General features: G+C 52.1%; 1 protein-coding gene across 1 annotated transcript in view; it reads right to left on the reverse strand.

Annotated features, from left to right (window-relative positions):
• Positions 1 to 12,929, reverse strand: part of ZC3H12D (zinc finger CCCH-type containing 12D) — a 29,002-nt gene that overhangs the window by 10,725 nt on the left and 5,348 nt on the right. Inside the window, exons 3-4 of the mRNA XM_040627944.1 lie at positions 9,696 to 10,071; positions 292 to 431 (exon numbers count right to left, since the gene is read on the reverse strand). Of these exons, the coding sequence (XP_040483878.1) occupies positions 292 to 431; positions 9,696 to 10,000 (445 nt within the window). The 5' untranslated portion in view covers positions 10,001 to 10,071. The remainder of the gene's footprint in view (positions 1 to 291; positions 432 to 9,695; positions 10,072 to 12,929) is intronic.

Raw genomic sequence — 12,929 nt, forward strand, 5'->3', positions numbered from 1 at the left:
CTTCTCCCTCTCCCTCTGCACACAATTATTTCGGGGACTTAATCATTCACACTGAAAGACGAAATAATTTGTTTATTCATCTATTCAACCGAGGACCTACTACACGCCAGATATCATGCTAGATTCATGCAACAGCAGTGATATCTACAGTCAGTGCTTTCAAGAAGCTTATCGTCCAGTGAGAAAGACAGACGTTATCCCACAAATAGCTAAGTAGATAACTGACTGTAACCGGGGACCTGCCACGGAAAGGTGTATAGTAATTTTCAGCATCTCTCTGCTCCAGCGTACCTCTAATTGGGGTGTCAGATCGTGGCGGGTCTTTCCTCCAGGATGGGACAAAAACTTTGATGTAGGTGTGTCCTCTGTCCCTGAACCAGTCCACAGCCAGCTGGATTCCCCGGCACGAGAAGGCTTCTTTATTTCCATGGCTGCAGTGGGAAAACAAACAAATCTGTACAGTCACAGGAAGGGTCCTGAAGGCTGATTTCCCCTGGGAACATCCTGAATCACCGTCTCATCACCAAAGGGAATCAGGAAAATCTGCATTTTAAAAATAGTTCGCTCTTTGCAAAAAAAAAAATGTATCCTTTACCTGGCACCATGCAGCTTGTGACAGGATGTATACAGGGAGGGGCCTGGGCTCCAAGGGAAGTACATTCTCAGGATGAAGAGACAAGACCCCCCTTTTCACCTGAAGCCAATAAGGATCAACACAGGGTGGAGGGGAGTAGCCAGTTGCAGAATACTCTTACCCTAAGAGAGGGGTGTAAATGTGTTATGGGACTCCCCAAGTCCAAGTACGGAGCCCAACGTGCCCCACAAATGCAACTGAAGTTGACGGTGGCAGGAAAGAGAGAGCAGTGTGAGAGGAGGCCCGAGACCAGGCAGGGCCTTGCGTGCCTTCCTGAAAACTTCCTTGTCCTAAGAGGAATGAGAGGCCACAGAAGGATTTGAAGACTGGGGCGTCCATGCGATGTGATGTGATACGGTCGTGGGTATGTTTCCAAAAGCTCAGAGGATGCTAAGTTGGAAGGGAGCAAGGTGCGGGCGAGGCCCCGGTTAGGAAGCTGTCACAGTCATCACAGCGAAACTGGATGGTGCATGGACCACGTGGGTGGTGGCGGCGAAGGGAGAAGGGTAGGTGAACCTGAGAGATATTTAGAGGGGAAAAACTCCAGAATGTGGTGACTGATGGGATACAGGGTGATGGAGAAGAAGGCACTGAGGAGGCTTCCTGATCTCTGGCTTGTGTAGCTGGTGGGCTTCTCATTGAGACTGGGAGTTCTGGAGGAGGACAGGGTTTGGGGGGAAAGTTTGTCATGGACACACACTGAGTGGGAGAAGCCTCTGCGACCTCTGGGTGGAAACACTAAGTACACAGCTGGGGTCCAGAAGACAGTTCTGGGCGATGAACACAGCGGGCCGTCTGTGCTTACGCACCGGCTGGAGCCACGGCATGGAGAGAATGGCCTGGCTCCCTGGAGGGAGAGCCAGAGGGCTGGAAGATGGGTCTGGGGGTGCTGTGGGACTTAGTAGCTGGTTATGGGGAGAGTAGGGCAATCTCACAGAAGAGACAGAAAGGGTCTATCAGGCCACAAGGAAGTAAACTAGAAAAGTCCTGCATTTGCAAGCCACAGGAAGGAGACGGCCGGGTGCTGCTTGGAGGGACCCATGAAGTCTGAAAACATCCCTCAGACTGAGTCTGTGCATGTCAGTGGTGCCTTACTGGCAAGGGAGACAAGTGGATAGACTTGAGATAATGAGATTGCAGAATCAGACTTAGCCCTGGTGCGATTCAGCCTGGCCCCAAGATGAGGTCACTCTCTGCTCTGCTTCCAGCCCAGCCACCTCACTGCCTGCCGCCTGGCATCCTGGCCAGACACCTTCCCCACTCCTACCATAGGACCTTTGAACCAGATATTTCTTCTCCTCTCGGCCCAGTCCACGCCTTCTTCTCCTTCAGATCTCACCTTCGTCCCTACGTCCGCCCCCTATTACAAGTCCTCAGGGGACTAATCACAGTTGAAGGATGACACCCCCTCATAGGATGAACGGGTTTCCCCCTGTCTAAATCACAAGCTCCTTTTGCTCCCCATTGAATGCCCAGCACCTAGCACAGTGCCCAGTGATTTGTAGCAGGTCGGTAAAAATCTGTTGGATACATGAGTGGCTGAGAAGACACGGCACCTGGGATGCCTGGGTGGCTCTGTCGGTTAAGCGTCTGCCTTTGGCTCCGGTCATGATCCCAGGGTTCTGAGATCGAATCCTGCATCAGGCTCCCTGCTCAGTGGGAAGCCTGCTTCTCCCTCTGCCTGCTGCTCCCCCTGCTTCTGCTCTCTCTCTCTCTGTCAAGTAAATAAATAAAATCTTAAAAAAAAAAAAAAAAGAAGAAGAAGAAGACGACGACACAGGTCCCGCGAGCAGCTGGAGGAGGAACAGCCCAAGGGGAAGAGCTGGCTGGAAAGACCTCAACACAGGAAAAGCTCGGCATGTCCAGGGGCCAAAGAGAGAACAGAGTGACTGGCGCATGGGGAGGGAGCAAAGGGGAGAGTTGTATGGGTTCTCAGAGAGCCTAGTGTCCCCGTGACACCCCTCCGCGAGAAGCCTGGTCCGCAGCAGCCCGCCTATATCCAAACAAGGACAATGTGCCAGATTTTCATGCTGAGCTTTGTTCGGGGCATGGCCTCTCCTGCTCTTTTCTCAGAAGGGTCAGGATAGGTCCAGGTTTGCAAGAGAAAAACGGGAGTCTTTAGAAACACTCATTAGGAGCATTGCAAGTCAGGCTTTGTGGAGATCCTGAATGAGAATTCGGAATTGCTTCGGCTCCAGGGACAGATCAGGAACCAGGCCTTGCGTCCTACATCAGTAGTGTCTTCCTGTTTAGAGAAAACAGCCCTCTGGCCACGGAGGCCGCACTGGGAGGCTGATGCAAACAGTAAGGAGAAAAAATGTCAGTGTCTGTGGTGAAGGGAAGAGGAAGTGGACAGCACGTCCCTCTGCCCCAGCGGAACTTGAGAAAAGAAAGGCGATGGGAGAAAGAGGAGGTCCTTCACAGGGTCCTCACCCCTGCATCCCCCACCTGCTCCCGCCTGAGCCAAAAGGGGAGCAGGAGGGGTAGAAACATCAGGATGGGTGTGAAGAGGAGGCCGAAGGCTAGTCTCCCAGCGCAGACCAGGCAGGTCACAAGCCTCTCTCGGAAATCCTGGTTTTAGCAGGGGCAGCGTCCCACGGCTGCGGGGCTGCCTTGGAGGAAAGGGGCACACCGGTGAACTGGAAGCAATACCCCTGGATCCCTCGCAGGCCCCCAGGCCTGGTGGATGGTCTGAGGCCTGCAGAGGGACAAAGAGGCCCCTGTAAGGGGGCAGAACTGTAAGCTGGTATGGTGTTCCAAAAGGCCAAATGGGACCAATGACCTTTCTCCATTGACCCTTCTGGAAGCCAGGCCAAGCCAGACCAGCCACTCTTTCACAGAGCCCAGTGAGGGTCCCAGAGCCCCCTCTCGCAGCCAACATCAGGTCTCAAAGCCTCCAGATGCCATTTGGGAGAAGAGCAGGGGAGGGAGAGGAAACATGAACCCCAACTCATCCAGAAGGCAGATCCAGAAGACACTGAGATACCACATTGCTAAGTTTAGGTTTGCCCTCTCCACTAGCTAAGCAGGTAGGGAAGAGATTGTATCTATCCTGGAAAAGAAGGTCTATTTTCTGTGCACATTGAAGCGGGAATGTGAACAGCTCATGACACCCCACCCCCAAACATGCCTCTGTCGGCTGCAATGAAGGCTACCCTCCGTCAGTTCTCGAGTAAACATATCACTGCCACGATTCTTTTAAAATGGTGTCTCGAGTGCTCTCTTTTCCGTGACTCCCCATCAGTTTGTGTGACTATATACCTTTGATGGGTAGGTGGTTGGTTGGTGGGGGCACGTTCAGTGATGGGGCTGAACCCAATCCCTCTGAAGAGGCAAAGGTGAGCAGGGTGATGAGTCCTGGTGATGACGGGCAGGACCACAGCCTGCAGTGGCCCTGATGGGGGCATGTGGAGGGGAAGGGATTGGTAGTTGAGGAGTTCAGGAAGAAAAAAACTGAGGAATGGTGCTACCATCGGCTTCATGCAACAAAACCAGTCTCATGGCCTCTCTGACACAAGACTCCAAGATGGCGGACCCTTAGCCAAGAGTTTCCAAAGGGCAACAGATATCATTAAGTCCAGGAGAAGATGGAACAAGCATGCATCTGCCCATAGCCTTTCTTCCCTCCTTAAGATGTGCTCTCTCTTCCACCTTTGACTCCAGGCAAGGAAAGTCAGGGACTAAACCCTAGAATCACTAAGCTGGTGTCTCTGCAACGAAGGGTTTTCATTCAGGTCTGTTGTTTTCCTGAACTGGATTCCCACACGCCCCACCCCAACCACTCCTCTGAGTCTTCTGGTCTCTTTTGAGATGTGAAGATTGTCATTGTTCAATCTTTGCCACATTTTTTTTTTTTTTACCAACCTCAAAACCCCATTATGGCTGCCCTATTTCTGACCACAGAAAGCCCTGGGGCCATGGCAGGATTGAAGCCACAAGCAGGGACCACCTTCTCGCCACATGGGGGTCTCTCTCTAGGAGCCGGCAGAGCTCCCAGTCAGGCAAGAAAGCAGCCACGGTCCCCCTAGGACTGCACTGCTCGGCACACAGACAGAAATGCACCTGTTGGGGTGCCTGGGTGGCTCAGTCGTTAAGTGTCTGCCTTCGGCTCAGGGCCTGATCCCAGGGTCCTGAGATTGAGCCCTGCATTGGGCTCCCTGCTCAGTGGGAAGCCTGCTTCTCCCTCTCCCACTCCCCCTGCTTGTGTTCCTTCTCTCACTGTCTCTCCCTCTGTCAAATAAATGGATAAAATCTTAAAAAAAAAAAAATGCACCTGTGCATTCGTGCATCCCTCCACTCGCTCAACATCAATTTATGAACGTCTACGGGGAGGCTCTGTGCTGGGTCCTCAGAGACTACTGAACAAGACAGACCTCCTGCTTCTTAGAGCTCATTTTTAGTATCTGTCCTATGTCCCAGGCCACTTTGCACTCTGCACTTCAATCATTACAATGAGCCCCTGAGGAAGTGACCGTCGTCCCATCGTACCCTTGAGGAAACTAAAGCAAAGAAGCGTGCCCAACTCCCTGATCTAATGACAGATCTCGGAGCCTGATCAGTGGGGTCCTCCTCCATCTCTTATTCCGTGTATTCCTGCCCCTCCCAGTCTCTGCCCCTGAGATCAAGACAATTGCTTTGGAGCGTAAGTCACCTGTTGTTACAAGGCTGGAGTTTGGGGAGGGACCTTAGCGCTATGAACAGTCACTGTGGACCAGCTCTTCAGACCACAAGCTGAGAGCCAGGCCCTGGGAAAGGGAGACAGAGGAGGGAGGTTTTGAATAAAGGGAGGGTGGTGAGGGGAAGTGGGTTGGTGCCTGAGACGAACTCTGTCTGCAGGACAATTACCCTGGGGCAGCCACAGGCGTATATATGCAGCCATTTATAGGAAGCAGCCCTCCTCGTGGCTCATCACTGTATCGTGGTCTCTTGCTCAGAAGGTTCTGCAGAAGTCAGTGGCTCGCAGAACAGTCCTGTGGAGCGTGAGGTGGCAGTTGTGGGGTGGGAGGAAAGGAAAAGAGAAGTGGTGGTCCCTTCAGAGCATGAGATGTAAAGGCATGCCACTCTTCCCACTCCTTTTTTTATTTGAGGTTAAATTGCAAACACCTAGAACCTGGAGTTTATAGCCTTTTCACCAAAAGCTCTCTCTCCCCAGCTCAGGTCAGGGGGAAGAGAGAGGGTGGCCTCTGAGAGAGGGGGCCCCTTCATCTCAGAGAAGGAGAAACAGGTGCAGCCCTAGCCAGCATGGGTCAGAGGCACCTCAGGGGCTCAGAAGCTGGTGTGACCCCCCAGGCTGGGAGTGCAGCCACCACTAGTAACCCACGGAGAGGGGGCTGATGAACCCCCCACCCCCTTGCAGGCCTGAGCTCTCGTCACTGAAGATTTGTGACTCCAGAATAAGCCAGATTCTGTTGAGGTATCGAAGAGTTTAAAAATGTACATGAGAACCCAAACAAAAAGCCCTGTGCACCCCCAAATGAGGGCACATTTACATGAAACCCTTGTCTGGGACAGCAAGAGGATGTGAAATTATCAGGTGGTTTTCCCCCAAGCTGAAGTCCTTCAAATCTTTCTTTTCCTACATTTGCCTACAGAATGCACAACACAGGAGGCACTCGAGAGTTTGCCAGGCAAGTGGAGCTCTCGGCAGCGGTCGGCGGGGCAGAAGCGGGGCAGCTCTTCCCACGTGGCCCACGAAAGCCACCTTCTGGTTCAAGCCTGCTGGACGTTTTCTTCGGGGTCAAGTGCAAAGCCCTCGAGGGCTGAGCTCACACCCTCCTCTCTCATGTACGGAAACGTGCGCACGCGCTCAGGCACACCCACACCCCCAGAACATCCGGGGACTGTGCTGGGAAATCAGTCTCTGCGCCCCTACACCAGAGCCAAGGTTCAGTGCACATGCGCTGTCCTCATCACAGGTTCCCAACAGGCAGGCGGCAGCAGGAGGGGCGTCCCGGGCACCGGTTCTACAGAGAGAACCTGCCCCCTGGTGAGGGAGTGGGGCGCCCAGCACATCCTGTCTGCAGCAGACAAGTCAGGGCTCATCTTGCTCAGGAAGGGCTCTGGGCAGCACAGGCAGCCTCTGGCCCCAGAGTAGAAGTCCATGGGGTCAGTCTCCAACCCTGAGATGCTTTCGAAGGCTGGACAGGGGAAAGCCAAAGAATGCATGGTGCTGGGGGAAGTGCAGGGCTTTGGAAAGAGCTCTGACAGCACAGCCTAGCACTTACTGCTCTGTGACCTTGGGCATGTTACCTACCCTCTCTGAACCTCTGCAGAAGAAGAGCAATGCCTTTATAAGAAGAATGCATTTATTTGTTTCATGCATGCATAAAATGATCACCTTGAATCCTAGAACGTTACAGATGAAAAGCCATTTAACATTATTATTATTATTTCATCCAACCTCTTAATTGTACAAACAGGGCTCAAAAACATCATGTGACTCACTCCGAGGTCACACAGCTGAAAAGCCAGATCTGTACAGTCCAATACACAAGCACTCATCACATGTGGCTATTTACATTTAAATTCAAATTAATTCAAAAGTAATATAATTTAAAATTCAGCTCCTTGGTCACAATAGCCACATTCCAAGTGCTTAGCAGCCCCATGTGTCCAGTGGCCATCGTAATGGACAGGGCAGGTATAGAACTTTCCACCATCTAAGGGAGTTTTATTGGGCAGCTCTCAGCTAGAGGTCAGGACTCAGAGCTTTGGACTCTCGACGGCTCCTCGGGGCAGCGAGGGCATGTGTTCCAATCTGTCTTTTAAGTCTTTCCCCACTTCTTCCAGGGCCAGACAGCAGATGAAGCCGTAGCCTCTTCAAAAGCAGAGAATGGCCACATCTCTGATGCTACAAAACTTCAGGAAAGGAGACTTTTCAGAAACCACGTTTCTGAGGTTAACTGAGTTTTGAGGTCAACAGATCATAACTAGACACCATGTTGGGTTTCAAACTACCCATTGCCTCTAAAGGGTGAGCCCCATATGGAAATCTGTCCTTCACAGCGGGGACCTGGCAGAGCCTGAGGGTCACAGGTCGTGTGGGGGCTCTGGCTGGAGGACACAGTAGGAGGACAATGTTGCAGGAGAAGGAGCAGGGGACGGGGCAGGACCTCAGACCCCAGACGTCTCCCACACTTGCCTCTGAGCAAACCAAGTCCCAGCCATCAGCTAGCGGCTGTGCGATGTGTCTTTTTTTCCTAACTAGGGATGCAGGGGGCACGGGAAAGGGATGGGATGTCTGTGTGCGTATGGACATACGTGTGCACACACACGTCCACACACTGAGACCTCACACAGACATTCATGTTCTTGTTGACTGAGATGATTTTTAGGCAGCAAGTGTGTGAAAGCATTAGTGTTCTGACTCACTTTTCATAACAAGCCTGAGTGATGGCTTCCATTTGTCACCCACACAGATGGAGCAGGAAGGGGTTAAGTGGATGACAACCGTGGGAGGTGGGGGGTGGGAATAGATGGGTTTACCTGCGACACATTGACACATCGTGGTCACACACAAGAAGAAGACGGAGTTTAAGCTTGAATTCCAAGCAGAACAGAGATTTTCATCAACAGAAAATCTTCTAACTCCACCCTATCAAAACAATTTCTAAAAACTGTCTGGTCCCCACGAGAGCCTGCCCACACTTTCCTGTGGCACCTGACATAGTCCTTCTAGCCCACAGCCATTCTTTTGATCTGGAATCACAGAGCTGGCACAATCTTAGGGATGGAAAAGTCTTCAGTTTAAGCAATCCCCTTTTACTTTTAAAATCTCCTTTCTACGGATGTCCAGAAGGAGAGGTGGCTCGTCCTGCTCAGACAGAGGCCTGATCCCCCTCACAGTCCTCAGACTTTCTAGGACACTCAGAACCTTAAAAAATTTTTTAAGCCCTTTCAACTCCCCCCTGATATCTTGAATTAAGCAGGATTTCATAGGCTGGTCCATCGGGTACCTACATGGGAGCATGTGTGTGGATGTTACAGAGACCCCAGGACCAGCCCGGGGTGACCCGGCTGGCTCAAACTTGAGCCAACACTCGCAGGACACACAAAGCCGGGCACATAGGAACAGTGCCCGGGGCTGGACCATTTTGGGTGGAACCGTTCCAAACTTGTCCTACAGTGCCAAGTCCAAAGTGAGCCCCAGCCCCCCAGGAAAGCCACTGGATCTGTCAGCTCGTTCAGCACTGCAGGTAACACGGCCTTCTCAATTCCCACCAGTGGCTCGGCTTTTGAAACGGGAAGTCATCTGTTTACAGCTATGAGGGACCGATTTCCTCTGGATCTGCCCTTTGCCCGCCTGTAACTGAGGCACGTAGTACAGAACCGCACTTGTACGAACACAACCTGCCCCTTGCCCCGCGCGGAGCCTGGCTGAGACTGCGAGATTGTCTCCACACAGGCGTCAGGCTCTCATCACTGACACACACAAAGATGCCCACACACAAATATGGACAACCGCCTCTGCAGTTCAGGGGCCACGGCACACGTCGCAGACCAGCTAGGGAACCACAGCACCACCAGCTACCCCCGGAGCAGCAGCCCCCGCGAGAGGGCTTCCTGTTCGAGCACCTTTTCCCATCTGATTCTAAGCAGAGCTATCCGTTAGCTTGTGTCACGCAAGAAACTTGAGATGCCATGACTTTCCCTGTCCCACAGCTGGTTAGGGAGACTCGAGACGAGAAACCGCCATCTGCCAAGGCCCCATGCCAGGCTCCTCCCCAGTGACCGGCCGCCCTCCACAGAAGAGAGCCTCTCTCTGGGTTGGTAGGATAGCAGTAACCACTTGTTGAATGCTTACTCGTTGTCAGGTGCCCTCCTAGGCATTTGGTGTGGCTCCAATTCTTACAACTACCTTCTAGGGAGGTTTTATACCCAGGTTACAGATGGAAAAACTGAGGCTCGGAGAGATTAAGTGACTTACTTAAGGCCACACAGCTACCAAAGGGATGGAATGGGTATTCAAAGGCCCATCCATTAGCCCCAAGACTCTTTGGATGAAACCACTGAAAAGAGGGACAGGTCTCCCAGCCCGAGGCTACAGGGTGAAGAAAAGTACCTCATGGCCACGTTGCTGCCGTCAATCACTATGGGTCGCAAGGAACTGGCTGGGCCTCCGTAGTCCTCTTCCAGCTCTGCTGCTGGCCCGCGTTGGGCAGAGTCCAGGGTGGCACAGGAGCCCCTGGGAACGAGCAGGGGCACCGCGCTGCCCTCATGGGCCCCCGGGCGGCTGCCGGTCTGGATCAGCTCCTGCAGCACATCATTGACCAGGGCGCCCTCGCCCAGTTTGCCCAGCACCCTGACCACATCCTCCCGGCTGTAGCCCAGCTTCTGGAAGAACTCCATCTTGCTTGAGCGCTCCATGCTGTGCCAGCTGGGCCCCCGGTGAGGGTCCGGCCCCTGGTTTCCTTCTGGCAGAGCCACGCTGGCATGAGCTAAAGAGAAAAAGCATCCATCAGGTGTTTTCTGAGCCGCCTGGCCTGGAGGCCGTCGGGTTACTGAGGGCAAATTATGCACGCTCCCTCCCCGCCTTATCTGTCAGGAAATCATGTTGCCTGGTCCCCTTGGGGATTTTCAGTTGCTCAGTGTGGTTGGGGAGCACAGATGTAATCATGCTGCTTTTACTCGTGCGCTTTCTGAGCCCTTCACCCCACACCGGGGCCCCCGCAAGGATCCCCCGGCCAGGGGCGCCCAGGGCAGCTGCACAGACCACCCAACTCTTGGAACTTTGGTGCACAGGCCAGAGGAATGTTCCTGCGGCTCTGTCATGGGCTGAATGGTGCCCCCACTCCCACCCCCCAAATTCATACGCTGAAGCCCTATCTCCCAGCACCTCACATTGTGACTGCATTTGTAGATAGGGTCCCCAAAGAGTTGATTAAGTGAAAATGAAGTCATTAGGGTGATCCCTGGTCCAATATGACTAGTGTCCTTATAAGAAGAGAAGATTTGGGGGTGCCTGGGTGGCTCAGTCAGTTAAGCGCCCAACTCTTGGTTTCGGCTCAGGTCATGATCGCTGGGTCCTGAAGTGGAGCCCAGCTCTGTGCTCAGTGGGGAGTCAGCTTCCCTCTCCCTTTCCCTCTGCCCCTCCCCCCCACTTATGTCTGCCCTCTCTCTCGGAAATAAATAAATCTTAAAACAATAGAAATCATCATGAAGTTATACTTACTGTGAAAAAAATGCAGTAATGCTCAAGTATAAAGAATAAATAGATATAATGTCTCTTCATACAAACCCCAAACCCCACTTACCTCTCCTGCTCTCGTTTGTATCTTTCTAATGCTTTTCTGATGTCATGACTTGCATATCGAATAGATCCACACACGTATTGTCTTAGTAGGGTTGTTTTTATATAAATATTATCATACTATATGATAGCTCAGCAACCTGCTTTTCTTATTAAAAATGCATCTGGGAAATCTTTCCATGACAGCTTTTCTGTTCTGCTGCTCCCTGTATCCCCAGCGTTTAGGACAGTGCCCAGCCCAGCTGACTCTCCATGCAGATTTGCTGACTGGACGGTATCTAACCGTATGCCAGATGATGGAACTGTAGCTTGCCTTCCCCTTCTCCCTGTTACAGACAGGCTCAACGAACACCCGCAGGCATCCATCCTGTCATCCACCCTCTTCCCAGCAGGACAGGTGCACCACCTCCCCTCCTTAGTCTTCTGCCCGCTTCCTCCTTGGCAGCACGCACGTCTTCCTACCAGGTTCTCAGTGAGGCTCCCGGATCCCTGCAGGGCCAACTCCTCTGAGGCTGAAGCCCCAACAGAACAACACCCCCCCAACCGGCTCTGGCAGGAGAAGGGCTTTGGCAGCCTGGACAGTGCAGCTTGGTGGGTATTCCGTGTGTCGCCCCTGCTCCTGCTGGAACACTGAGACTGCCCCCCACCCCAAGCTCACCAGGGACCCCCTCACTGCCAAATCCAACAGCAGCTTCACGCACGTTGTCTTATACAAACTCTCTGCTGCTCTCAATGCCGGGACCTCACCCTCAAGTGTCATTTTAAATCAAAACACTTGGAAAACATTTTAGACCACCTCCTCCTGAAACTCCTTTCCCTGAGGTCCTACACCTTGGCCTGAGTCTTCTAAGTCTTTCCAGTTCTTTCCTTAGTCTCTGCTCATGTGTTTGATGATGGGGTCCTGCCCGGGTGGTCTGGTCTCCCCATCACACCCCCCACCTGCCCCTTCACCCGAGAGGCCACAACTACACTTCTGGCTGAGACCTTGCTAAGCACCAGGCACCCCAGTTATAAACCTGCCAGGTAAATGGCATGCATGCGATTTGAATAAAGTCCTGGGGAGCTCAGAATACTGTCCCTCGCCAACCATTTGCTGAGTCTACTTCAGTGGTTCTCAAAGTGTGGTCCATGGAAACTCAGGGAGGGTCTAAGACATTTCAGGGAGACTTCAAAGTAAAAACTGTTTTCATAATAACACTAAGGTGTAATTTGCTTTTTTTTCTTCCACTCTCATCCTTATGAGTACGTCATGAAGTAAGTATTCCGGAGACTACGTGTGGTGTGATATTACAACAGAGCCAATGCAGAAGCCAATAGGCAAACCCAGACGTCTTCTCTGAAGCCACATGTTAGAGACTGGCACAATTTAAATCAGTGCCAGTCTCCTTACAAATTATCTGGTTTGGGAAAACAGTTATTTCTCATAAAAATGCATCATTTATATTAATGTAATGGTTTATTATTAAAGTTAAGGATTATGGTTTAATTTCTTAATTTGAGTTTCTCGTAAGGTGCATATCAATGGTTGGATATAACCCCATATACAAGAAAGTTCTTAGGTATCCCTAATAGTTATTAAAAGTGAAAAGGAGTTCTGAAACCAAAAGTCTCGTCTTAAATCCAGAGCTTTCCAACAGGTATTTCCAAGAAGGTGGTCCCATAGAGGTGACGCATAGACATGTCACCCAGGGCCCCAGGACAGAGGGGCAGGGTCTTTCCCTCCTTCAGCCTGGACTCTCTCATCCCCATCTGCCCACCTGCCCCCCTCACACACCTTCTTCATCCCATACCTGACTCACTGCCACGGCCTCCTATGGGCCTCCCTCCACAACCCCGTCCGGCCCAGCCCCTGTTTGTAGCCAGCAGTATATTTCTAGAACAAGTCTGACTGTATCACACCCTTCCTTAGAAACACCCTCAGACCCTGTGTTATGACAAGAAAGAGACCAAATTCCTGAGCAGCCTGCTGAGCCGTCACCATGCAGTGCTGACCCCGGTGTACCTCCCCGCCCACCACTGGCCCACCTGGCCCTTTCTCTTGAGCTC

This window comes from Ursus maritimus, unplaced genomic scaffold (genome assembly GCF_017311325.1).
Source record: "Ursus maritimus isolate PB19 unplaced genomic scaffold, ASM1731132v1 scaffold_13, whole genome shotgun sequence".
Lineage (NCBI taxonomy): Eukaryota > Metazoa > Chordata > Mammalia > Carnivora > Ursidae > Ursus > Ursus maritimus.